General features: G+C 42.1%; 1 protein-coding gene across 3 annotated transcripts in view; it reads right to left on the reverse strand.

Annotated features, from left to right (window-relative positions):
- BTBD9 (BTB domain containing 9) overlaps window positions 1-27,936 on the reverse strand; it is a 308,471-nt gene that overhangs the window by 101,888 nt on the left and 178,647 nt on the right. For all 3 annotated transcript variants that reach the window (XM_077813611.1, XM_077813610.1, XM_077813612.1), the window contains one exon: window positions 4,049-4,238. In XM_077813611.1, the coding sequence (XP_077669737.1) occupies window positions 4,049-4,238 (190 nt within the window). The remainder of the gene's footprint in view (window positions 1-4,048; window positions 4,239-27,936) is intronic.

Below are 27,936 nucleotides of genomic sequence, written 5' to 3' on the forward strand. Positions count from 1 at the left end.
TCAATATAGTGCAAGCAGAGTAGGGGCATTAGGGGACGAGAGCTGAGGAAGCGTTGTTCTAAGTCAGCCATAAAAATGTTGGCATACTGTGGGGCCATGCGGGTACCCACAGCAGTGCCGCTGATCTGAAGGTATACATTGTCCCCAAATGTAAAATAGTTATGGGTAAGGACAAAGTCACAAAGTTCAGCCACCAGGTTAGCCGTGACATTATCGGGGATAGTGTTCTTGACGGCTTGTAGTCCATCTTTGTGTGGAATGTTGGTGTAGAGGGCTTCTACATCCATAGTGGCCAGGATGGTGTTATCAGGAAGATCACCGATGGACTGTAGTTTCCTCAGGAAGTCAGTGGTGTCTCGAAGGTAGCTGGGAGTGCTGGTAGTGTAGGGCCTGAGGAGGGAGTCTACATAGCCAGACAATCCTGCTGTCAGGGTGCCAATGCCTGAGATGATGGGGCACCCAGGATTTCCAGGTTTATGGATCTTGGGTAGTAGATAGAATATTCCAGGTCGGAGTTCCAGGGGTGTGTCTGTGCGGATTTGATCTTGTGCTTTTTCAGGGAGTTTCTTGAGCAAATGCTGTAGTTTCTTTTGGTAACTCTCAGTGGGATCAGAGGGTAATGGCTTGTAGAAAGTGGTGTTGGAGAGCTGTCGAGCAGCCTCTTGTTCATATTCCAACCTATTCACTATGACAACAGCACTTCCTTCGTCAGCCTTTTTGATTATGATGTCAGAGTTGTTTCTGAGGCTGTGGATGGCATTGTGTTCCGCACGGCTGAGGTTATGGGGCAAGTGATGTTGCTTTTCCACAATTTCAGCTCGTGCACGTCGGTGGAAGCACTCTATGTAGAAGTCCAGTCTGCTGTTTCGACCTTCAGGAGGAGTCCACCTAGAATCCTTCTTTTTGTAGTGTTGGTAGGGAGGTCTCTGTGGATTAGTATGTTGTTCAGAGGTATGTTGGAAATATTCCTTGAGTCGGAGACGTCCAAAATAGGATTCTGGGTCACCACAGAACTGTATCATGTTCGTGGGCGTGGAGGGGCAGAAGGAGAGGCCCCGAGATAGGACAGCTGCTTCCGCTGGGCTGAGAGTATAGTTGGATAGGTTAACAATATTGCTGGGTGGGTTGAGGGAACCATTGCTGTGGCCCCTTGTGGCATGTAGTAGTTTAGAAAGTTTAGAAAGAAGGATTCTAGATGGACTCCTCCTGAAGGTCGAAACAGCAGACTGGACTTCTACATAGAGTGCTTCCGCCGACGTGCATGGGCTGAAATTGTGGAGATCCACTTCTTGGACACTACAGTGCTAATCAATGATGGTCACATAAACACCACCCTATACCGGAAACCTACTGACCGCTATTCCTACCTACGTGCCTCCAGCTTTCACCCTGACCACGCCACACGGTCCATCGTCTACAGCCAAGCTCTGCGATACAACCACATTTGCTCCAATCCCTCAGACAGAGACAAACACCTACAAGTTCTCTATCAAGCATTCTTACAACTACAAGACCCACCTGCGGAAGTGAAGAAACAGATTGATAGAGCCAGAAGAGTTCCCAGAAGTCACCTACTACAGGACAGGCCTAACAAAGAAAATAACAGAACGCCACTAGCCGTCACCTTTAGCCCCCAACTAAAACCCCTCCAACATATTATTAAGGATCTACAACCTATCCTGAAGGATGACCCAACACTCTCACAAATCTTGGGAGACAGGCCTGTCCTTGCCTACAGACAGCCCCCCAACCTGAAGCAAATACTCACCAGCAACCACATAACACACAACAGAACCACTAACCCAGGAACCTATCCTTGCAACAAAGCCCGTTGCCAACTGTGTCCACATATCTATTCAGGGGACACCATCATAGGGCCTAATAACATCAGCCACACTATCAGAGGCTCGTTCACCTGCACATCCACCAATGTGATATATGCCATCATGTGCCAGCAATGCCCCTCTGTCACGTACATTGGTCAAACTGGACAGTCTCTACGTAAAAGAATAAATGGACACAAATCAGATGTCAAGAATTATAACATTCATAAACCAGTCGGAGAACACTTCAATCTCTCTGGTCACGCGATTACAGACATGAAAGTTGCTATATTACAACAAAAAAACTTCAAATCCGGACTCCAGCAAGAAACTGTTGAATTGGAATTCATTTGCAAATTGGATACAATTAACTTAGGCTTGAATAGAGACTGGGAGTGGCTAAGTCATTATGCAAGGTAACCTATTTCCCCTTGTTTTTTCCTACCACCACCACCCCCCCAGACGTTCTTGTTAAATCCTGGATTTGTGCTGGAAATGGCCCACCTTGATTATCATACACATTGTAAGGAGAGTGATCACTTTAGATAAGCTATTACCAGCAGGAGAGTGGGGTGGGAGGAGGTATTTTTTCATGCTTTATGTGTATAAAAAGATCTTCTACACTTTCCACAGTATGCATCCGATGAAGTGAGCTGTAGCTTATGCTCAGATAAATTGGTTAGTCTCTAAGGTGCCACAAGTACTCCTTTTCTTTTTGTAGATCAGCTATTGCTAACCTCTGAGGGTGCCAAGATTTCCAGCTTCATCCACAAGCACTGTAAATTTAGAAACCTCTCTTATAAAATGTCATATAAGACACAAATGCAGTTCCTGACAACATACAAGAACACTACCTGATTTTCTTAGGGCTTGTCTATATATTGAATTATTCCAAATAGCTATTCTGGGATAGTTCCATGTGCATACACTCTTATTCCAGAATAAGAGAGCCTTGGTCTAGTTCAGCATAATCCACTTTGAAAGTAGAATAAGAAACAGGAACAAGGCACTCTTATTCCAAAATAATGGAGTTATTCAGGAATAATTATTGCACTTTAGAAAAGAAATATTTGTGGCACCTTAGAGACTAACCAATTTATTTGAGCATAAGCTTTCGTAAGCTACAGCTCACTTCATCGGATGCATACTGTGGAAAGTGTAGAAGATCTTTTTATATACACATAAAGCATGAAAAAATACCTCCTCCCATCCCACTCTCCTGCTGATAATAGCTTATCTAAAGTGCGAATACAGACTAACACGGCTGTGACTCTGAAACCTATTGCACTTTAAATTCCCACCCTATCTTAATCCAAATTAACTTTCACATGTAGACAATCCCTTCGTGTGAAAACAATCAGCTCAATCGGGTAAATCTACACTGTAGGTAATAGTAAGCCTCCCACCCTGTGTAGACAGAGTCAGGCTAGTGGGGCTTGAGCTAGCGTGCTAAAAATAGCAGTATGGACATTGTGGCTTGAGCTGGAGCTCAGGCTCTCTAGCCTAGGGTGTCAGAATCCATCCTAACTCTGCAGTGAAGACATACCCTAAGAGTGGGCATATAATTTTAAGATGACTCTCTCCTTTCTTCAGTTGCTGCTATCATTTTTATCTAATAACATGAGTATTACAGAGCATCTAGCTGCTCCATAGTTAATGTTGAAACTAATTTTCTGTTTTAATACAGTAGACTTTTTTTCTGCTTTTTATAACTTTTTTTAAATCTTACTTTTGTATTTTGGTGCTATCCAAACAGATGTACAAGGCAGTCATTTGACATCATTGACAGGTTTCAGAGTAACAGCCGTGTTAGTCTGTATTCGCAAAAAGAAAAGGAGTACTTGTGGCACCTTAGAGACTAACCAATTTATTTGAGCATAAGCTTTCGTGAGCTGTAGCTCACGAAAGCTTATGCTCAAATAAATTGATTAGTCTCTAAGGTGCCACAAGTACTCCTTTTCATTTGACATCATGTAACTTTTACTTTTGTTCTGATATTATATTACTGTATTGAATTTGATAGATGTTGAGAAATTAAACATACTATGTTACATTGGAACAAAAATAAAAAACAAATAGATAAATACTAAAATATCCCCAATGATACAATTACTGACCAGGAAATGTTTCACATTTCAGAGTTGATTTACAAGAAAGCAATTTTATCTGTAAGGCTGCTGAAGCCTCATTGCTACTGGGTCTTTAGAGAAGAAGAATCCCCTTACCGTATTGATCCAATCATGAATGGCTGTGCTAGCTGTACCACAATAGCACCACTGCCTAGCTGATGACACGTGTACCCGGAATCCCAGTCATAATTCTTTGTATCTCCATTCAACAAGGCATTGCGACTTCGACTTACACCCTCAATCACACTGGCACAATCTGCAATTGTTGCAACATTTTCAGCGGGAACTGTAAATTAAAACACAATGAGAGCAAACGTGATCAAATGGACAGCAAATGAGTTATCCAGTGTTAACAATTTTTATTTCTGGTGAAGAATAAAAAATAAGCATAGAATTATCGCTAACACAGGGAGCTATGGATCTGTTTCATAGCATAAATTAAAAACACGTGTGATCTCTGAACCCAAGCAGTAAAATTTTTACAGCACTGATTCCAGCGTAGTCGTGTGACAAAATAAGTATTGATAACTAACATTCGGGGATAACTAACATTTGGGATATCATAGTTGGGACATTAACATTCTGCTTCCTTTCCTGTTGGTGTGAAAGGACCCTGTTGATAGTTTCCGCTAGACAAGCATGCCCAGGCAGCGTGAATGGAATGCCAATAACAGGAGCATTCCCCAGCTAATCAAGCAGAGGCAGGTAGGGGCAAAAATAAAATCCTGCATAGAAGTTATGTCTCTTGGCAAGGAGAGGAAAAAAGAGACCATATGGACCTTAACTTAATGGGAGTGGAGGAAAAGAGAGTAGATGCTATTTTCCCTCCTGGGGGTAGTGTTGCAGTATTATGAGATTTTTGTTTTCTTTTTTACACGGACTTTTATCCAAAACTCATTTTGGATCATGTGTCCATTTATATGTGACTGCAAAAATGCCACTGCACTACTGCTATCAAAAAGTAAAAGAGTTTACTGGAGAATATGGGGCCCAGCTAATACAATAATTATAATTATTAATAAAATACCTATCTCTTATGTAGTAGAACTGCAATTATTTGAATGTCACAGCAACTGTGAATAAGTTCAAAAAATTGAGGAAACCTTCATTGTAATGAATGGATGACTGAGATGACAACAGAGAGTTTCAGATAATCAAGGTTAGACTGCAATTCTATAACAAACTAAAAGCTGGAATTCGAATATTTTCTGTAACGTTTTTAGAGGTTTAGGAAGCTTACAAACTCATTTGTGTCAGAATAAAACAATGTTTGAGTATTAGGGGCATTTTCCTCTGATTCAGGAAAGACATCTTCTTAGAGATTGTTCCTTTGCATGGACTGGTTCTTTTCCTACTCATTCTATTCTGTTTAGGACTGCATGCTCAGTGGACTCCAATCTGTTTCATCCTTCTGAAACAGCTTCCCCACCTTTCCAGAGCAAACACAGCTCATTACAGTAACAGTTTATTTATGGGTAGAGGCCATTTAAGCAATTTCCCCAAAGATCAAAACAATAATAACGTGAAGGCTGTTAACTCCTCTCGGAGCATGTTGACAGGATGGGGTGGGCTTGTGTGTGCACGGGTGCTTTTCTCTACACTGTGTTCTACAAAGTGCTTTCACAAAAAGCTCTTATTTCTTGAATTCCCCAGTATTTACCTTAAGCAACGGTTAAGCGGGTATAGTGCTCTCTTAACTAGTTCCTTTCTATAATTCATTTGGCCTAAAAGCTGCTGTCAAGTTTTCAAACTTCATCTTGACAGTAAAGAGACAAATACATACACTTTTACATTTATAAAGATGGCAGAAATCCCTTCATTAAAGATATACTATTCAAGTCCAGTACCTTCTTAACAGTCGACACAGGAGTCTTAAGATATTCCCTCTTTCTTTAGCTAAACCTTTCATATTTTTATCTAACACCACTGCAAATGCAAAAAACAATGCTAAAGGAATGCCTGGATTGCAAAATGAAGCTCTCAAGTTTGGAAATGCAAAAATTAAAGTTGTTTGCTGAACCGTAACCATTTGCATGTATGTATTATGATACACAGTTTAATTATATGATAATATATTATTTTTGACAGGGCCATTGCCTCCTTTAGTATGCAGATGAGATATTACGCAGTGAATAAAGCAGCTGTTCAGTTTTTTATTTTATATATATATAGCCTCACTATATGAATAGGTGGTGCCTTGCCTTATTTACTGCACACAAATAACCCTTTCCCTGTTTTGCTACACTCAATCTAACATGTACTGTGAGTCCATATAATCCTGCATCCCTTCATAAGCATTTTCACTTATTATACAGCATGACGAATGCCTCTTTCCATATTCATCTTCATATATTAGTCCTGTCTTCACTGTAGTGTTAGCTCAACTTATCAACACTTGAGATAACTCCTCTTGAGTTAATCTAGCTCAACTGAGAGTGGTCACACTATAAAACAGCACTCAAATTGCACAGAGTGTTTAGATTAGCAGAACAGAGCAACTGTCAGCAGCTCTCAGCTTTAACCCATACCTTCTGAGAGGCCAGCTAGCTCAAGTTTAAAGCATCACTTAACTCAAACTAGAGATTTTTGTATGTGAAAAGGGGTCACCTTAGGGGGCAACATACTGAAGACTGTTCCACTGTATGGAAAAATGCTGGGCTTCTTCACATCCCTGCCTCATTCCACAAGTACCCTCACAAATCGTATTCCATATGTACATACACATTTAAAATAAAATATCTACACCTGACTTTCTTACATATTCCTGTGCATAAGCAATTGTTCAGAGATCATGTACTGCCTGAAAATTTTCTAATCTGTTTACATACATGTGTATGTGCAGTGCCAATAATAAATAATAGAAAGGATGTGCACATACACAAAATAAACTTTGTTAACTCTTACAACTAAAGCAAAGCAAAACTGACTTTTCTCAGACCTCTAAAAGGCACATCATGACCTAATGTCCCATTCAAGTTCTTATTTTTTTTTATTTTTTTTATTTTATTTTTTTACCAGCGCAGGCTGAAGTACTATACCTAAAAAAAAGGGGGAGAAGGGTGAAATGTTTCATAATGGCAAAAGTGTACAGTATTTCTTCAGTACTGAAAACAGTTGAACCATTTTTGCTCAGGCCTTCAAAACAAAAATTCAACCCAACCTATCCCCAATTCCTCACACTAGAACTAAGAACAAATGTGCAAAATTTCAACCCAAAGAGTAAAAACTAAAGTTATGGCAAATGAAAAAGATCCTTTAGAATTGGAGCACTAGTGTAACTATTGTAACACCACAACCTTAACTCTGCCCCACTAGGAATGCCACCTGTTCAGTGCCACCTTTTCCAAATTACCCCCTCCCACCTCAGCCAGGTACTTCCCTCCTCAACTTTCCCTTCAGCATGCTCCTTTCCCTCAAGTATCAGTTCCAAATATTATTAATTGTGGGTGTTTTATATAGGGGGTACTGGAAGGTTGGTGTCCCTAAGGAGACAGAGTTAAGATTGTGGCTTGTGATCGGTAGCATATTTTAGCTGTGGTGGTACTAAGATGTGAGCTTCGGACGGAGGAGTAGAGGTTGGCTATCTTTTCATTTCCTTGCTTTTTTGGTTTTGTGAGGTATATTATGTGTGTAGCAACTGCTTAACAATGAACAGGATCTGGTGAAGCCAAAGTGGCAAGTGTGGATTGTGGTTGGGGATATGAGGAAGGGCAACCCCAAGTATTGCCAAATGCAAGCATTTAACACCATGAAACAGATCCCCCAAAACTCATGAGACTGGATTAAACTGGTAGATGTATATTTATTTATTTTAAATCACATTTTTTGTTCGTTTCCTCTTTTTGAGTTGAGGACTATGTCTTCACTGGAGTGTTAACGCTGGTGGTCAGCACCTGGTCCTAAGTACCCACACTACAAAGCCACAACTGAGTTACTTGTCCTCACTGGTGCTGTGTACACACTTGTATATTTGCTAGGATATTTGGGAGGCGTATCCCATGTTACTTTGCACTGCTGCAAGCTCAGCCGCCCTATGATACTTTCCCAGGGAATTGTGGGAGCCTTGTCTGTTTTTCTGGGCACATGAGGGGAATTAAGGGAAGGCAGTGGATGACTATCAGCTCTCAGCTGATTTAGCCTGCATCCTCTCTGCAAGGTGGGCATGTTGCCTCACTTGGGCTTTAACTGATAGCCTCAGATGAGCCAGCAAACCCAGGTTGAAAACACCACCAAACTTGGCTGAGAGGGTTTGGTGTGTGGACAGGAGGGGAGGGATCAGTGCAAAACCGAAGTAAAAACTCTGCAGAGAAGACATAGCCTGTAGCGAGAAGTACCCACCCTCAGTGAGTCTGGGATCATTTCAGGCTCAAAAGCCAAATTTAAATGCATTAACGCAATCCTCCCTGTTGGCTACTGGAAGGGGGATTCAATTTACTGTCTTCTAATTCTGTCCTTCTACATCCCCTGTCCCTATAACTGGTTTCAGAGGAACAGCCTTGTTAGTCTGTATTCACAAAAAGAAAAGGAGTACTTGTGGCACCTTAGAGACTAACAAATTTATTTGGGCATAAGCTTTCGTGAGCTACAGCTCACTTCATCGGATGCATTCAGTGGAAAATACAGTGGGAAGATTTATATACATAGAGAACATGAAACAATGGATGTTACCATACACATTGTAACGAGAGTGATCACTTAAGGTGAGCTATTACCAGCAGGAAAGCGCGGGGGGGACGGACCTTTTGTAGTGATAATCAAGGTGGGCCAAGTTGTCAACTGCTGGAAATGGCTCACCTTGATTATCACTACAAAAGGTTCCCCCCCCGCCACTCTCCTGCTGGTAATAGCTCACCTTAAGTGATCACTCTCGTTACAGTGTGTATGGTAACACCCATTGTTTCATGTTCTCTATGTATATAAATCTCCCCACTGTATTTTCCACTGAATGCATCCGATGAAGTGAGCTGTAGCTCACAAAAGCTTATGCCCAAATAAATTTGTTAGTCTCTAAGGTGCCACAAGTACTCCTTTTCTTTTTGTCCCTATAACTGTCTCCCTTTCACCTGATCCTCCCTGCCCACCCCTTCCTGTCTTTCTCCCTAGTTTATCTTGTCTTCTGTCCCACTCATATGCCCTCACTATGATCTCCCATAATCCTGTCTTCCACATTTCTAATATCCGTTTACTCTGCAGAGGTGCAAGTTGGATTCACTCCTTTTCAGAAAAATGGAAGGCAGTGACCATCTTAGCTACCTGCAACATAAACTTTCTTCTGCACAGGCTTTAGAGAAACACAACCCTCTGAACTGAGGGCAGCCTGTGGTCTCCATCCACAGAGAACAATGTGAAATGGTAATCTTGTTGAAAAAAAAGCTATTTATTTTATTTTTATTTATTTTAATTTTATAGTTGCGAACCGAGTGAGTGGCGAACAGAGGACAGGCAAACAGAGGGAGTTTGCCTGGGGGTAGTTCCCACAGAGTGTTTTTGCCTTTCAGGCTTCTGTGAGCAGTGAATACAACATCTGAAGAGGCTCTTAGAAGGAAGACATTACGGATAGTGAGCGACCAGCTGTTGTGACCTGGACAGGATGTGCCATGTTTGTCAGAGGATAGAAGCAACTTCGTCTGTACGAAGTGCAAGCTGGTCTCGATAGTGGAAGACAAGATTAAAGGACTAGAGACCCAAGCATCAACCCTGCATTACATCAGAGAAAATGAAGACTTTCTGGATAGAAGCCAGCATTTGGTACTGCAGGCACAACATGCTGAAGAATCAGAGAGGGCAGTGCAGAACGGGGAAGAAAACTGGCAGCATATGACCTCCGGAAGAAGAAAGAGGAGAACCCATGTACTTCAATGAAGATAGAGGTAAGAAACTGTTTTCAGGCTCTCTGCACAGGTACTACGGCGGAGAATGGTTTGGAAGAGTTATCCAAAGGAAGGGATCAGAAGGAGACCCCATTGATCGGAAAGCATGGGATGCATTGTCCTAGGGATGGGGGTTCCATGACCACCACTCTCAAGAGAAGGAGACAGGTGGTGGTGGTCAGGGACTCCCTCCTAAGGGAGATGGAGTCATCCATCCGCAGTCCAGACCAGGAAACTCAAGAAGTGTGCTTCTTGCCTGGAGCTAGAATTCGGGATGTGACAGAGTGTCTGCCGAGACTGATCAAGCCCTCGGACTGCTACCCCTTCCTACTTCTCTACATGGGCACCAATGATACTGCCAAGAATGACCTTGAGGGGGTCACTGCAGACTACGTGGCTCTGGGAAGAAGGATAAAGGAGTTTGAGGCGCAAGTCATGTTCTTGTCCATCCTCCCTGTTGAAGGAAAAGGCCCAGGTAGGGTCCATCGAATTGTGGAAGTAAATGCGTGGTTACGCAGGTGGTGGCGGGGAGAGGGCTTTGGATTCTTTGACCATGGGATGTTGTTCCACGAAGAAGGATTGGGGGAAGGATTGCTAGGAAGAGATGGGATTCACCTAACAAAGGCAGGAAACAGCCTCTTCAAAGGCTTGCTAACCTGGTGAGGAGGGCTTTAAACTAAGTTTGGCAGGAGACGGTGACTTAAGCCCAGAGGTAAGTGGGGAAGTGGGACACCAGGAGGAAACACAAGGAGGAGGGTGCAACAGGGGAGGCTCCTGATTCATACTGAGAAAGTAGGGCAATCGACTACTTATCTTAAATGCTTGACACAAGAAGCCTGGGAAACAAGCAGGAAGAATTGGAAGTCCTCGCACGATCAAGGAACTGTGATTGGAATAACAGAGACTTGGTGGGGTAACTCACATGACTGGAGCACTGTCATGGATGGGTGTAAACTGTTCAGGAAGAACAGGTGGGAGAGAAAAGGAGGAGGAGTTGCACTGTATGTAAGAGAGCAGTATGATTGCTCAGAGCTCCAGTATGAAAATGGAGAAAAGCCTGTTCAGAGTCTATGGGTTAAGGTTAGAGGCGAGACCAACAAGTGTGATGTTGTGGTGGGCATCTACGATAGACCACCAGACCAGGAGGATGATGTAAACGAGGCTTTCTTCGGACAACTTACAGAAGTTTCCAGATCGCAGGCCCTGGTTCTAATGGGGGACTTCAATCACCCTGACATCTGCTGGGAGAGCAATAAGCAGTGCAGAGACAATCCAGGAAGTTTTTGGAGAGTGTTGGGGACAACTTCCTGGTGCAAGTGCTGGAGGAACCAACTAGGGGCCATGCTCCTCTTGACCTGCTGCTCACACACAGGTAAGAATTGATAGGGGAAGTAGAAGTGAGTGGCAACCTGGGCAGCAGTGACCATGAGATGGTCGAATTCAGGATCCTGACAAAAAGAAGAAAGAAAAGCAGCAGAATACGGACCCAGGACTTCAGAAAAGCAGACTTTGACTTCCTCAGGGAACTGATGGGCAGGATCCCCTGGGAGGCTAATTTGAGGCAGAAAGTAGTCCAGGGTAGCTGCCTGTATTTTAAAGAAGCCCTATTGATGACGCAGGAACAAATCAACAGAATATGCAGAAAGAATAGCAAATATGGCAGGCGACCAGCTTGGCTTAACAGAAAAATCTTCAGTGAGCTTAAACACAAAAAGGAAGCTTACAAGAAGTGGAAACTTGGACAGATGACTAGGAAGGAGTACAAAAATATTGCTCAAGCATGCTGAGGTGTAATCAGGAAGGCCAAAGCAAAACTGAAGTTGCAACTAGCAAGGGATGTGAAGGATAACAAGAAGGGTTTCTACAGGTATGTTAGCAACAAGAAGGTCAGGAAAAGTGTGAGACCCTTACTGAATGGAGGAGGTAAACTAGTGACAGATGATGTGGAAAAAGCTGAAGTACTCAATGCTTTTTTTGCCTTGGTCTTCACAGACAAGGCCAGCTCCCAGACTGCTGGACTGGGCAGTGCAGTATGGGGAGGAAGTGAAAGAACAAGTTAGGGACTTTAGAAAAGCTGGACATGCACAAGTCCATGGGTCCAGATCTAATGCATCTGAGGGTGCTGAGGGAGTTGGCTGATGTGATTGCAGAGCCATTGGCCATTATCTTTGAAAACTTGTGGCAATCAGGGGAGGTCCCGGACGACTGGAAAAAAGAAAATATAGTGCCCATCTTTAAAAAAGGGAAGAAGGAGAATCCAAGGAACTACAGACCAGGCAGCCTCACCTCAGTCCCTGGAAAAATCATGGAGCAGGTCCTCAAGGAATCCATTTTGAAACCCTTGGAGGCAAGGAAGGTGATCAGGAACAGTCAACATGGATTCACCAAGGGCAAGTCATGCCTGACCAACCTGACTGCCTTCTATGGTGAGATACTGGCTCTGTGGATATGGGGAAAGCGGTGGACATGATATATCTTAACTTTAGCAAAGCTTTTGATACGGTCTCCCACAATATTCTTGTCAGCAAGTTAAAAAAGTATGGATTGGATGAATGGACTATAAGGTGGATAGAAAGCTGGCTAGATTGTTGGGCTCAACGGGTAGTGATCAATGGCTCCATGTCTAGTTGGCAGCCGGTATCAAGTGGAGTGCCCCAGGAGTTGGTCCTGGGGCTGGTTTTGTTCAACATCTTCATTAATGATCTGGATGATGGGATGAATTGCACCCTCAGCAAGTTCGCACATGATACTAAACTGGAGGGAAAGGAAGATATGCTGGAGGGTAGGGATAGGGTCCTGAGTGACCTAGAAAAATTGGAGGATTGGGCCAAAATAAATCTGATGAGGTTCAACAAGGACAAATGCAGAGTCCTGTACTTACGACCGAAGAATCCTATACATTGCTACAGGCTGGGGACCGACTGGCTAAGCGACAGTTCTTGAGAAAAGGACCTGGGGATTTCAGTGGACGAGAAGCTGGATATGAGTCAACAGTGTGCCCTTGTTGCCAAGAAGGCTAACAGCATATTGGGCTTCATTAGTAGGAGCACTGCGAGCAGATCGAGGGAAGTGATTATTCCCCTCTATTCGGCACTAGTGAGGCTACATCTGGAGTATTGTGTCCAGTTTTGGGCACCACTACAGAAAGGATGTGGACAAATTGGAGAGAGTCCAGCAGAGGGCAACAAAAATGATTAAGGGGCTGGGGCACATGATTTATGAGGAGAGGCTGAGGGAACTTGGCTTATTTAGTCTGCGGGGGAAAAGGAGTGGGGGTGGGGGGGATTTGATAGCAGCCTTCAACTAACTGAAGGGGGGTTCCAAAGAGGATGCAGCTAGGCTGTTCTCAGTGGTAGCAGATGACAGAACAAGGAGCAATGGTCTCAAGTTATAGTGGGAGAGGTCTAGGCTGGTTATTAGGAAACACTATTTCACTAGGAGGATGGTGAAGCACTGGAATGGGTTACCTAAGGAGGAGGTGGAATCTCCATCCTTAGAGGTTTTTAAGGCCTGGCTTGACAAAGCCCTGGCTGGGATGATTTAGTTGGGGTTGGTCCTGCTTTGAGCAGGGGCTTGGACTAGATGACCTCCTGAGGTCTCTTCCAACCCTAATCTTCTATGATTCTATGATTAATTTATCTGAAATAGAAAATTTTATGTGCCAGCCCCTGATGAAGGACAAACTTTCAGTGATGAAGAGTAATGGCAAAATATTGTCCTTTATGCTAAATATTTATTTTCTGAAACTACCCTCTGCACTAGATCTACTCAAAATTCATTACTTTACCAATTTTGTGTAGCTAATAGTGGGGCGGGGGGGCTTGTCTCCCCCTCTTCCCCCCAAGAAATCCGTTGACTAAAAGGCTAAATGGTCAAAAATAAATTTCTCTTGGAGACCAATTTCAAACACTTCATATTAAAAATGTGTGAAAAGAAACCAAAGAAGAACTACACAGAAAATTCTGAGGGCATAATAAACTAACACTGAAATTTCACATGGAAAGACCACTAGAAGGAGGTAAAAACAGGAATTTATGCTATTTTAAGACCATGTCAGAACACACACAATTATAGAATTGCAACTGCTGCTTCTATAATGTTCTTTTAAAGTACTGCATTGTTTGAAAATGGTTTAAACACAGTCATGTGAAACTTGAGAACTACTCATGAAACTCTTCAGCTCTAAAAAATCATTGAGATCAATTTTAAATGAAGAGCATCCCTAGAATACCATTTTTACTATACTGCTCATGGTTTTCATAAAAAGGAGTGGGAATATGGCTTTTCTTATTGCTGAGACAACCCACCATATGCTGCCGAGACAAAATCAATCCCTATGCCAGAAAAGCACTGCACTAACCCTATGGTCCATGACAGAAAGCTACCAAGTACCATCTCATCATGTGCCATATCAAAAGCTACCAAGTGACCATACATGATATCCAAAAAACCATCTGGTCCTTAATGCCTGAAAACAGTTATTCACTAAATTTCTGATTTATAAGTAAAATAAATAAAATTGTGGCAAACATTGGAAATGTTTCAATAGGAAGGACTCAAAATGTGTTACTGTGAATAGACATGACAAAGCCTTGGCTGAGATGATTTAGTTGGTGTTGGTCCTGCTTTGAGCAGGGGATTGGACTAGATGACCTCCTGAGGTCTCTTCCAACCCTCATCTTCTATGATTCTAAGACATGAAATAGTCCTTCCCCCGACAGTAAAAACTGCAAGTGCTGGCACCAAAAAAGAAAGTTCTTTGGCTCTTCTTTCCCCTCCTTGCCTTGCAGACAGAGGAGAGACTTCCTTGGAATTAAGAAAACATATAGACTGCTGCTTTCAGTTTAAGGGGGAAAACTACTGACCTTTAGGTTAGAAAAGGGGCAGTGGGGCAATGCCAGTGTAACGATAATGCTTTCAGTTTGTGGTTTGAGGCTTTATATCCCATTCCTAGACGTTTTGTGAACTGTGCAAGACATTAATTTAGCATTGCACACCTCAACTCTATTCAAAAATTCACTTGCACACACCAAGCCCTACCCTCCCTCTGTTACACTGAATGATTTTTGAACTACTCCACAACCTCCTCACTCCTAAAAAACTATTACCTTGCCAAGCTGAACTTCCCAATAATTGCCCAGAAACCTGTCTCACTACACACCGAATGCAATACTGTGGTCCTTTTTATAGTGGTAAATTAAACAGTGACTCTAACTGCAACACACAGAAGGTGCCATATTGTTTTTGCTCCCAAGGGGAGTCTGCCACTCCCCATTTTGAATGTTCATTATCATCTTTCATACCCGCCTGATAAATTTATTAAAAACACCATCTGGATGGGACTCTGCTCTGTGCAGTATTTTCAGTCTTCTGGCTCTCTTCCTTTTCCCCCCTGGAATTTCTGCCTCAATTTGTGTCATTTTGTTTACAAAAATGCACTGCCAAAAACAACAGTCTAGTTTCTATCTATTTCTGTGTTTCTTTTTCTATGCTTCAGCTATCCAACTATTACAGTAACCCAAGCTGCAAGAAAAAGCAAAAGAGGAATGACTACATGGATGGGAATTACTTTTTTCGCCTTCTGTGCACATAGCAATTTTGCTCAGACAAATTTAATTTGCTGTTATGGAATGCAAAGAATGCATGTTAACAAAGTGTGAGCATTCAGTAAGCAAACAAAGTAAAAAATGACTCTGGCAGTGGATAACAGCAAGAAAATACTTATCTAAAAATGATTTTACTGTTCCCCACTCTTATGTTGCAGCATGGAGTGGTCAACAGCTTGCCAGTACATTTAAGGGCAGTGTTATTTCCAGGACATGAGCTGGGGGCCACCTATACCAACTATGTTTAAAAATAAGACTGACATGTTATTTAACTACCTTCCACCTCCGAGAGAAAGTGGTAGAGAAAAATGTCAGTCAGATATGTATATTTTCCCTTCTTTTTTATTTGGAGGTATTCTTTTTTTAAAAAACTATTTTTAACACCCAGTGTTTTCTGTAGGAAAAACTGGTCCCTAAGGTTACAGTTCTACTCTGAAAAGTGACTTTGCAAAAGTAACACTGTGGATTTCCATATTTATACCTCAGTGACTTCCATAGATGAGACTAAAGCTGGGTTCTTTCCATCTCAGGCATCACCACCAGTAATAAAGTCTGTTAAGGCCAAATTCTACCCTCAGTGAAACCAGTGCGTCTTTATTGCCTTCAGCTGGCTAGCATGGGTGTAAGCAATTGGTAATTAGCAATGTTGATGAACGAGAAGAAACAGATAGAATTCACCTGATTTTTGTATTGGCTCTCAGGGCTAACAGGAGTAATAAAAACATAATGTAGTTAATAAAATAAGTATATGACTCATACCCAGAGAAAGCAGATACATGTAAGAAGGTACCATTTTTATATAATCTATTTTCCTAAGAGAACTCACTTTTAAGATACTGCAGACTTTATCTGTTGGACATGTTTCTGATGAAATCTAGCTTTCCTTTCAACTCAACAATCTGGGTTTGAGGCTAAAAAGTTCAGTTAATAGAATGGATCACTCAGATTCCACAGAATTGTGTTGCTGATTTGCAGTCAGGAAGGTACACAAATGCTAGCAGGGGTTTCTCAGAGACAGTACCTGAATACATTTCAACCCATTGCAGATCTATTATTTCAGTTAAAAGAACTGTATGACTTTATTTCTCCACAGATTGGAAGGACAACAATCAACATCCAATCACACTAGAGGAAAGTGTTGCTTTTTTTTAAATGTGAAGTGACCATTCTTTCTCCTTCTGTTGCCTGTCAGACTGCCCATTTACCTTCCCTCATATCAGTGGCAAAATGATATTTTCTCTCTATTCAGCAGTAGGTTAAAGTTTCCTCACTGGCAAACTACACATGTAAACACTTAATGCTGAGGGCAAAGAAAAAGAAAGGAAATTAGGGTTGCTAACTGCTGTAACCAGTTTTGCTCTTTCCTATTATGTTACTTTAATCTTTTTCCACTTGGCAAACATAGGGATTTTTACCACTATTTTGGGTGGAGATTAAATGAACATCTCTTGTTCATTTTATTAAAAAATAAATAACATTAGGTATCCAGACTGTACATTTAACTACTGTATGAAAACATGTGTTCCTGTTGCTGTCACCCCCGTCTTTCCTGACTCCCACAAACAGGATTTTACACCCATCTGTTGTTACATCTGGTCCCTATTAAGATCATAAGCTCCTTCAGGCAGGCACTGGAGGATATGTTTGTACCTCACCCAGCACAACAGGCTCTGGTTGGGGGCTCCTAGGTGTGGCCCCTGTTGCAACACCACAGTACATAAGAAATTAACATAGTTGGTTTTGATATTTATAATAGTTTCTAATATTGTATTAGGCCAAAACATTTTTGAGCATGAAAATCAAAGATGCCAGCAAAGCTCTGGGGAGAGTGTACTTGCTACTTAACCTTTGCTACACAGGAAGCAGAAGGGCTACAATGCATTTTTTTTTTTTAAATAGCCATACAAAACAATATAGCTATTTGTTTGTTCAGAGTTGTTTTTTGTCTTCTGATGAAGGTGTAGATTTTGTTTTCTTAAACTAGCTACGTAGGGATAGATGGTGGCTTCTGCAACTGCAGCCATAGTGTGTGTGCGGGGGGGGGGGGGGGAGGGGGAGAGAGGAGACGACATGCAGCAGTCCCTGGAGGAATTCTGCTTAAAAGCTGTTGTGGCAGATGGAATATATCCAGGACACTGGGAGAAGGTGCTCAGGAACAGCAATGATTACATTCTTTTAAAGGGTGGAGTCTCTATTTTCTCCACCACACACAAACTTACTTCTCAGTAATAGCTGATGCAAAAGAGGCCAGGGTGCTGTCCACATTGTACCCAGCCGTACCCCTACTGAGGTGTGATATGCCATTCTAGTCTGCTTCTTCTTTCAGTCCAGGAATGTAAACACCCAAATTATGGCTGCTTCTGAATTAATTAAAAAATCACTTTAGTGTCAATCAACTTGTTCCTAAGAGAAATTTGATGTGGTCCCTAAAGCACACTTGAAACATACCTTGCAACCACACACGAAAGTGTACTCAAGAGGGAACAAATGTTGCAACCATCATTTAGATTACACCTGCTTAGAGCAAAGTTCAGTACAGTGTGGTCCTCAACTATGCCAGTCTCCATTGTGCAGTGCCAGTGTGAGCAGAGATAGATGGTGTATTAGTCCCAAGAGAGAAGCAACCAGGAACTTGGGTAACAGAAGGGAGGAACTAGAACTACTGATGCAGGAAGTGAAACCAGATGTTACAGGGATAACAGAAACATGGTGGAATAGTAGTCATAACTGGAGTACAAGTATTGACGGCTAGGTACTGTTCAGGAAAGACAGAAATACAGGTAAAGGTGGTGGAGTAGCATTGTATATTAATGACGAGGCAGACTGTAAAGAAATGAGAAGTGATGGAATGGATAAAACAGATTCAAAATCACTTTGAGGAAGAAAGCTACCAGAGGCTCCCCCAGGAAAGTGCTTGAGGTATGCCACAGACTCCCCCCCAGGATCCAATCTGGATATGGATGGAGACCTCAGATGCTTTTAATGAAATAAATACTACTGGGAATTGTGTGATTACGGGAGACTTTCATTTCCCAGATATAGATTGGAGGACATGTGCTACTAATAATGGTAGGGCCCAGATTTTCCTGGATGTGACAGCTGACAGATTTCTTCACCAAACAGTTACCAAATCAACAAGTGATGATGCCATTTTAGATTTGTTACCAGTTAGTAGTGGGGACCTCATAGAAGAGCTGGCTGTAGGGGACAATGTTTGCTAAAGTGATCATGAGCTAATTCACTTACAAATAAATGAAAGAATAAACAAAAATAGGTCTGCCAAAAGAGCAGACTTAAAAAAATTAAGGGAATTATTGAACTGGACTAGACTGAAGAACTCATGGATCTGAATGTGGAGGAAGCTTGGAATTACTTCAAGTCAAAGCTGCAGAAACTATCTGAGGCCTGCATCCCAAGCAAGGGGGAAAAAATTCAGAGGAAAGAGTTACAGACCAAACTGGATGAGCAAGCAGCTCAAACAGGTTATGAAAAGAAGGCCTACAAAGAATGGAAAATAGGATTGATCAGTAAGGAAAGCTACCCCCTTGGAAGTCAGAAAGTGTACAGAAAAAGTGAGAACTGCCAAAATCAGGCAGAGCTGGACCTTGTAAAGGAAATTAAAACAAATAGTAAAAGGTTCTATAGCTATATAAATAAAAGAAAACAAGGAAGGAGAAATGGGCCCACTAAGCACGGAGAATGGGTGATTAAAGATAATTTAGGCGTGACCCAAAAACTAAACAAATACTTTGCCTCAGTTTTTAATAACTGTAATGAGGAGTTTAGAGATAGTGGCAGGGTGGCTAATGGAAATGTGGATATGGAAGTAGAAATTACCATAGCTAAAGTGGAAATCAAACTCAAACAGCATAATGGGACCAGATTGGGGGCCCAGATAATCTCTGTCCATTAATATTATAGGAACTGGTATATGAAATTGCAAGCCCAAGAGCAAGAATTTTTAATGAATTAATAAACTCAGGGGTCATACTGGAGAATTGCTAATAGAGTGCCTATTTTTAAGAACAGTAAAATAGTGCTCTGGGAAACTACAGGCCTGTTAGTTTGACCTCAGTTGTATGCAAGGTCTTGGAACAAATTTTGCAAGAGAAAGTAGTTAAGGACATAGAGGTCAATCGTAATTGGGATTGTCATAAATATACAGCTAAGGGTAGCATAAAATCCCTCCTTACCTGTAAAGGGTTAAGAAGCTCAGACAACCTGGTTGGCACCTGACCAGAAGGACCAATGGGGAAAGAAGATACTTTCAAATCGGGGAGGGGGAGCTTTGTTTGGTGCTCTGTGTGTGTTCTCCCCAGAGACAAAGGGAGAGACCAAGCAAGTAATCCAGCTCCCACTGAAATGATACATCTAATATTACAGAAATAGTAAGTAATAGCAAGGAAATGTGTCAGAGTATCTTTTGTTTTAACTTGTGAATTGTCCCTGTGCTAAGAGGGAGGTTTATCTCTGTTTTTATAACTTTAAAGTTTTGTCTGGAGGAGAAATCCTCTGTGTTTTGAATCTTTTTGTTACCCTGTAAAGTTATCTTCCATCCTGATTTTACAGAGGTGATTCTTTTATTTTTTTTTAAATAAATTCTTCTTTTAAGAACCTGCTTGATTTTTCATTGTTCTTAAGATCCAAGGGTGGGTCTGTGTTCACCTGTACCAATTGGTGAGGATATTATTCTCAAGACTTCCCCAGGAAAGGGGGTGTAGGGCTTGGGGGAATATTTTGGGGGAATAGGACTCCAAGTGGTCCTTTCCCTGATTCTTTGTCTTAATCACTTGGTGGTGGCAGCACAGTGTTCAAGGACAAGGTGGAATTTATGCCTTGGGAAAGTTTTTAACCTAAGCTGGTAAAAATAAGCTTAGGGGGTCTTGCATGTGGGTCCCCACATCTGTACCCCAGAGGTCAGAGTGGGGAAGGAACCCTGACAGGGATAAAATAAAACATGGTTTTATAAGAGGTAGATCATGCCAGACCAACCTGATCTCTTTCTCTGAGAAGATAACTGATTGTTTAGACAAAGGAAATGCAGTAGACCTAATCTACCTGGATCTAAGTAAGGCATTTGATACAGTTTCATATGGGAAATTATTAGTTAACTTGGAGAAGATGGGGATTAATATGAGAATTGAAAGGCGGATAAGGAACTTTGTAAAGGGGAGACTACAAAGTGTCATACTGAATGGTAAACTGTCAGGCTGGAGGCAGGTTACTAGTGGAGTTCCTCAGGGATCAGTCTTGGGACCAATCTTATTCAACATGTTCATTAATGAATTTGGCACAAAAAGTGGCAGTGTGCTAATAAAATGTGTAGATGACACAAAGTTGGGAGGTACTGCTGATATGGAGGAGGATCGGAATTTCTTGATCTTGATGACCTTGAAAACTGGAGTAACAGAAACTGGATGAAATTTAATAGTGCAAAGCGGCAGGTGCACTTAGGGACTAACAACAATTTTTTTCTATAAGCTGGGGACTTATCAGTTGGAAGCGACCGATGACAAGACAGACTTGGGTGTATTGGTTGATCACAGGGTGACTGTTTCGCCAATATGATGCAGCCAAGAAAAAAGGCTAATTCAATCCTAAAATGCATCAGGTGAGGTACTTCCTGTAGATACAGGGAAGTGTTAGTACTATTATATAAGGCACTGGTGAGACCTCATCTGGAATATTGTGGGCAATTCTACTCTCCCATGTTTAAGAAAGATGAATTCAAACTGGAGCAGGTGCAGAGAAGGGCTACTAGGATGAGCAGAGGAATGGAGAACCAACCTTATGAGAAGAGACTCAAAGAGCTTGGTTGTTTAGCCTAAACAAAGGCTGAGGGGAGATATGATTGTTCTCTATAAATACATCAGAGGGATAAATACCAGGGAGGAAGAGGAGTTGTTTACATTAAGGGACTATGTTGACACAAGAACAAATGGATTTAAACTGGCCATGAACAAGTTTAGGCTTGAAATTAGATAAAGGTTTCTACCCATCAGAGGACTGAGGTTCTGGAACAGCCTTCCAAGGGAAGCAGTGGAAACAAAAAACCTAACTTTACTTCAAGACTGAGTTTGATAACTTTGTGGAGGAGATGGGATTATGAGACTGCCTAGAACGGCATGTAGCTGAGCTGTGACTGCTAGTAGCAAATATTCCCAATGGCTGGTGCTGGGACACTACATGTGGAGGGTTCTGAGTTACTACAAAGAAGTCTTTCCCTGGTGAATGGCTGTTGGGCCTTGCCGAAATTCTCAGGGTCCAACTGACGGCCATATTTGGGGTCTGGAAGGAATTTTCCCCCAGGTCAGATTGGCAAAGACTCTGGGCGGTTTTCACCTTCCTCTGTGGCCTGGGTCACTTGGCAGGTTTAAACTAGAGTCAATGGTGGATTCTCCGAAACTGGAAGTCTTTAAATCATGATCTGAGGGCTTCCATAACTCAGACAGAGGTTAGGGGTCTATTATAGGAGTGGGTGGGTAAAGTTCTGTGGCATATAATGTCCAGGAGGTTGGACTAGATGATCATGATGGTCCTGTCTGGCCTTTAAGTCTGAATTTATATCTGTGTAAACTAGATCACACCAATTAAGAGCTGAATGAGACTATTATAAGACACAACCTTTCTCCAGAAGTATCCATTATTACTGAAACCTAGTTTCCTCTAGAGTATCGATAAAGAGGGAGATGTCCAAAAGGCACAAATGGGAGTTTAGGGCCAAGTATCTGATTCCCATTGAATTTCAGTGGGAGTTAGATGCTTAATTCCCATTTATTCCTTAACAAATCTCCCCCCAAAACCTTACATTGCACTTAATAAAAGGCAGTTTCATTTTGTGGACAGAAGACCATACTCTGTGTCAGGAGACCTGGATTTTAAACCCTTAATGTGCCAGTGATTCACTGTGTGACCATGGGCAAGACACTTACTTCTTTGAGCCTGTTTCCTCATCTGTAAAATGATATTTAACCACCTACATAGAGCTCTTTGAGATCCGTATTAAGTGCTAATTATTATATTAGCAGTGTTTATTAATACTTAGCATGTATGTAACATAAATCCTCAACACGTTTGAGATAGGTATGTGTTATTTGCCCCATTTCACATGAGAAAAGACACGGAAAGATTAAGATATTTCTCTAATGTTACTCAGTGAGTAAATGGCAGAATTGGGATTAGAATTCAGGAGATCCTGGCTCTCAGTCTTGTGCTTAAGCCAGTAAATAATGTTGACTTTTTAGATTGTCAACAGTCCTTCCTACCTTTAAATATTGAAAACCCAAGATCTGACAAATTATCTGCTGTAGATGGCAATTTTTATGTTTACCACGACTAGTAGTTAGACAAGCCAGTCAGCACCCTGGGTATTACATGGGAATGTAAATTTTCCCATACACTCCTACGTAGTGGAATTTGCTACCTGGAAGAAAAGAGGGAGGAAGTTAGAATCAATAAGGTTTCTACTGACCTGAGAAAAACTAGTAACACTTGCTAGTGTTGCATGCAGTTGGCTGGTTTAGAATAACAAAAGAGAAGTCTGCTTTTTCTGGTCAATATCTGCTGGGGCTTGCTGTTTCTGACCCAACGAATCAGATCAAGATCATTCAAGTAATTAGAATGAAACAGACTTTTCACTAACACCATAGTGGCTATAGAGCTCTTTCATTAAACATGAGGCCTTCCTGCAGCCTGCTTTCAGAAACAGCAATTGCTTCAGAAAAACTTAGGAAATGAGCATTGTTTGCCGCAGCATTGGAAACAGGGAAGAAAGAAAACCTAAACCAGGGGAACAGATCTTTAGATCTACAGAGAAATGGGCAGCAGTAAATAAAACTAGGCATGTGGCTGTTTTTTACTGTAGAGGGAAAAAAATTCCCAGCAGTATTTAGATAATCTTAAAATTTTAATAATTTCCTAAGGGTATGCTTAGTGCAAAGCTGACAGATGTTGCTGGGAAAACCTGTTCAACTTTGAAAAAAAGCTAACCTTTAAAAAGGGGAGCAAGAACAAGATACGACAGCTTTGTGTAGATTTGACATTAAACTGGACAAGAAAACAGCACCTCTCACTGCTTCACCATGGGGGAGAGAGAGTAATATTTCACAAAGCCGAACTGCATTACTAGGAAATTGATTTGGCTATTTTCCCTTTGCTATATGCTTAAATGATTTTTTAAATAACTGCCATTGAGCAAAAGACAAGTGAATGATTATTTATTCCGTTTCTTTCTTTCCTTCCTTTTTTCTTTAAAACAATTTCTCATAAGGTACAGGATGGTCTGCAAATGAGGGTTCACAATGATTCATAAGTTTTGAATAGCATTCCCCAGAGGGTAACCAAGGGCATTCTATTTTTTATATCCATCTCCTACTCTTTACCCATTATTCACTGTTTTCCCCTGTTATGTTATGTAGAAGTAGAAAGATAGGCTGATAAATTGAGACAGGCCTGAAAAGCCAGAGATAAGTACAACATATAATATAGGCTTTCAGATTGTACTCCCAATGATCTGGACCAGACCTCAAGGTGAGGTGAGAGGTTGCTCCTACCCCCATGCTTGCATAGTCCTTGACATTCCCTAAGCAGAAGATGCCAATAGTGCCAGATTTGAGGATTTCAGTAACTCAGCCAGAGGTTAGGGGTCTGTTACAGGAGTGGGTGGGTGAGGTTCTGTGACCTGCAGTGTGCAGGAAGTCAGACTAGATGATCATGATGGTCCCTTCTGGCCTTAAAGTCTATGTGTCTAGTACAGCAGGGATATTATAACACTGACTACTGTCTCCTTGGACTGAGTTTAGGTGATCAAATTCTCTTCACTCCAAAGCAGAGAAGGGCAAAAGGAAACTCCAAGACAAGAAAAGACAACAAATGTATAAGGAAGCTCCTGACCTTTTGTAGTAGGCCCTTGTCACGGGGTAGTTAAAGAACACTAGCAAGGTCATCACATCGCAGGGTCCTGGACTCTGCATCCAAACTAGTAGTTCTGTCATTTGCTAAGACACTGGTATATTTTGCTTTACATTTATAAATAAAGTCTCAGACTTAACGCTGTTCAAAATTTTTGATGGTGAAATTCATGACAGCAATCACCGTGTCTCTTTTTTAAATTTTATGTTCTTGTTAAGCAAAATATTTATGTCAATACTATAAGGATGTATGTAGGGCTGTTTAACAAACGTATGCATTTACAGACTAACAACATGCCATAAGGAAAATTAAACCTCAGCCCAAACATCTGCATTGGGGAACAATTTCACAAGATCTCATTCATTTATATCACTTATCTTGTTTATCAGGACAATGAATTATAAATTGGCACTAAAACAAGCAGTGCTAGAAAGAGCAATTCCATCTAGCTTTCCCTTAAAACTGCTAGACAACTGCCATTAGAGCTTTTTGGATATTGATTACAGTACCTGTTTTACATCTCTCTTCTCACATTAACTTTTAAATGTCATACGTTGGGAGCTAATGGTTTTGACATGAAAATGTTGTATGTAAAACACAGTGACACAAAATTGCTATTATCAATCTACTACATGAAATTACACTTCACTTTTATTACTTGTTTGCCAGGCTCCTAATCTCCACTTTACAGCGATGGCCATTATGTAGACACTACACACTTGAAAATAATATGTCTGACAAATGTCCCTCCCTGTATGGAAAGCTACCTGATCCAATTGAATAAGTCTAATAAAGAGATTAAATAACATAGACTATATGCAGTTGCATGAGAACCCCCAAAAAGCGTCTCTCAGTGACCCAATTTTTTGTTATTTCTTTGATTGATGCTTTAAATAAGAGGACCCTTTTGTATCATTCCTGGCAATTGTCCAGGAAGTTGTTAAAGGTCACACAGCTCTTCCTAAAATGGCTGTGTCCCCCTGATGGACTAGCCAACATGCATTTTCTTAGTAAAACAGGCTCTTATAATGACTGCATTGTAATCTCTTGTAGTATTTAATGGCTGCCACACTGTCTACACAGTCAATGAAGTAACTGTATCTAAGAGCTAGTCTAAATAAACAGTGCACAGCAAGATGGGGTGTAAATCCACAGTGCACAAGTCTGCCGCACACTAATTGTGGACACTGCTATCATGCCCTAAAAGTTCCCTAGTGCACTTTGAGCTACTCCCATATTGAAACAGGAGGTCATAGAATCATAGAATATCAGGGTTGGAAGGGATCTCAGGAGGTCATCTAGTCCAACCCCCTGCTCAAAAGCAGGACCAATCCCCAATTAAATCATCCCAGCCAGGGCTTTGTCAAGCCTGACCTTAAAAACTTCTAAAGGAGATTCCACCACCTCCCTAGGCAACGCATTCCAGTGTTTCACCACCCTCCTAGTGAAAAAGTTTTTCCTAATAGCCAACCTAAACCTCCCCCACTGCAACTTGAGACCATTACTCTTTGTCCTGTCCTCTTCTACCACTGAGAATAGTCTAGAACCATCCTCTCTGGAACCACCTCTCAGGTAGCTGAAAGCAGCTATCAAATCCCCCCTCATTCTTCTCTTCTGCAGACTAAACAATCCCAGTTCCCTCAGCCTTTCCTCATAAGTCATGTGTTCCAGACCCCTAATCATTTTTGTTGCCCTTCGCTGGACTCTTTCCAATTTATCCACATCCTTCTTGTAGTGTGGGGCCCAAAACTGGACACAGTACTCCAGATGAGGCCTCACCAATGTCGAATAGAGGGGGACAATCACGTCCCTCGATCTGCTCGCTATGCCCCTACTTATACATCCCAAAATGCCATTGGCCTTCTTAGCAACAAGGGCACACTGCTGACTCATATCCAGCTTCTCGTCCACTGTCACCCCTAGGTCCTTTTCCGCAGAACTGCTGCCTAGCCATTCGGTCCCTAGTTTGTAGCTGTGCATTGGGTTCTTCTGTCCTAAGTGCAGGACCCTGCACTTATCCTTATTGAACCTCATCAGATTTCTTTTGGCCCAATCCTCCAATTTGTCCAGGTCCCTCTGTATCCTATCCCTGCCCTCCAGCGTATCTACCACTCCTCCCAGTTTAGTATCATCCGCAAATTTGCTGAGAGTGCAATCCACACAATCCTCCAGATTTATGAAGATATTGAACAAAACCGGCCCCAGGACCGACCCCTGGGGCACTCCACTTGACACCGGCTGCCAACTAGACATGGAGCCATTGATCACTACCCGTTGAGCCCGACAATCTAGCCAACTTTCTACCCATCTTATAGTGCATTCATCCAGCCCGTACTTCTTTAACTTGCTGACAAGAATACTGTGGGAGACCATGTCAAAAGCTTTGCTAAAGTCAAGAAACAATACATCCACTGCTTTCCCTTCATCCACAGAACCAGTAATCTCATCATAGAAGGCGATTAGATTAGTCAGGCATGACCTTCCCTTGGTGAATCCATGCTGACTGTTCCTGATCACTTTCCTCTCCTCTAAGTGCTTCAGGATTGATTCTTTGAGGACCTGCTCCATGATTTTTCCGGGGACTGAAGTGAGGCTGACTGGCCTGTAGTTCCCAGGATCCTCCTTCTTCCCTTTTTTAAAGATTGGCACTACATTAGCCTTTTTCCAGTCATCCGGGACTTCCCCCGTTCGCCATGAGTTTTCAAAGATAATGGCCAATGGCTCTGCAATCACAGCCGTCAGTTCCTTTAGCACTCTTAGATGCAACTCGTCCGGCCCCATGGACTTGTGCACGTCAGTGCGCACTAGGTCAGTGTGCACTAGGAAACCTAACATGGTGGCAGGGTCCACACAGACAATTAGTGAACAGCAGGCTAATGCACTGTATATTTACACCCCAGATTGCCATGCATGAACTGTTTGTCTAGACCAGTGGTCCCCAAACTTTTTACCTCACGCTCCCATTACCCCTATCTGCTCTTCTCCCCTGCCCCCAGAGCCGGGGCCGGAGCCAGAAGTGGGGCTGGCAGGGGGGAAGGGGACACAGACAGAGGTATGGGGTCTGAGGCTGGGGCCATAGTTGGGGGTAACGGGGGAGTGGAGCCAAGGTCGGCAGCTGGGGCCCCGGGCATCGAGCTGGCAGCTGGGGCTGAGCCAGGAGTGGAGCTGGGTGGCACTCTGTCCCTGACCAGGCCCCAGCTGTAAACCCCCCTCCCCGAAATGTTCCTCTGTGCCCCCCTAGACAAGCCATAACACATTGCTTCTGTAAGATATTTGAGAATGCAAGGTGCTATATGTAACCAAATTCTTTTCTAAACTATCCACTTTTAGCCTTAGTGCCCTCACACAGTTCTCAGAGAATAGTTCTTGTGGGGTCCTTCACACTCTGAGTTACTTGAACACTGCAATATCACTTAGAAAAGTGGGAGGCACTGAGAGATCTTCATTAAGCAGCACAGAAAGAGCTAAATCCTGTGCCAGCCCTCCCACCGGCATCACAAAGGCCTGGATCCACACAGGGACTTAGGCGTTACAATGCTGAGCATCAGGGCACGTAACTTTTAGGTGACTAGAAAATCATTGGAACACACAAATTTAA

Source organism: Eretmochelys imbricata, chromosome 3 (genome assembly GCF_965152235.1).
Source record: "Eretmochelys imbricata isolate rEreImb1 chromosome 3, rEreImb1.hap1, whole genome shotgun sequence".
Taxonomy (NCBI): Eukaryota; Metazoa; Chordata; order Testudines; family Cheloniidae; genus Eretmochelys; species Eretmochelys imbricata.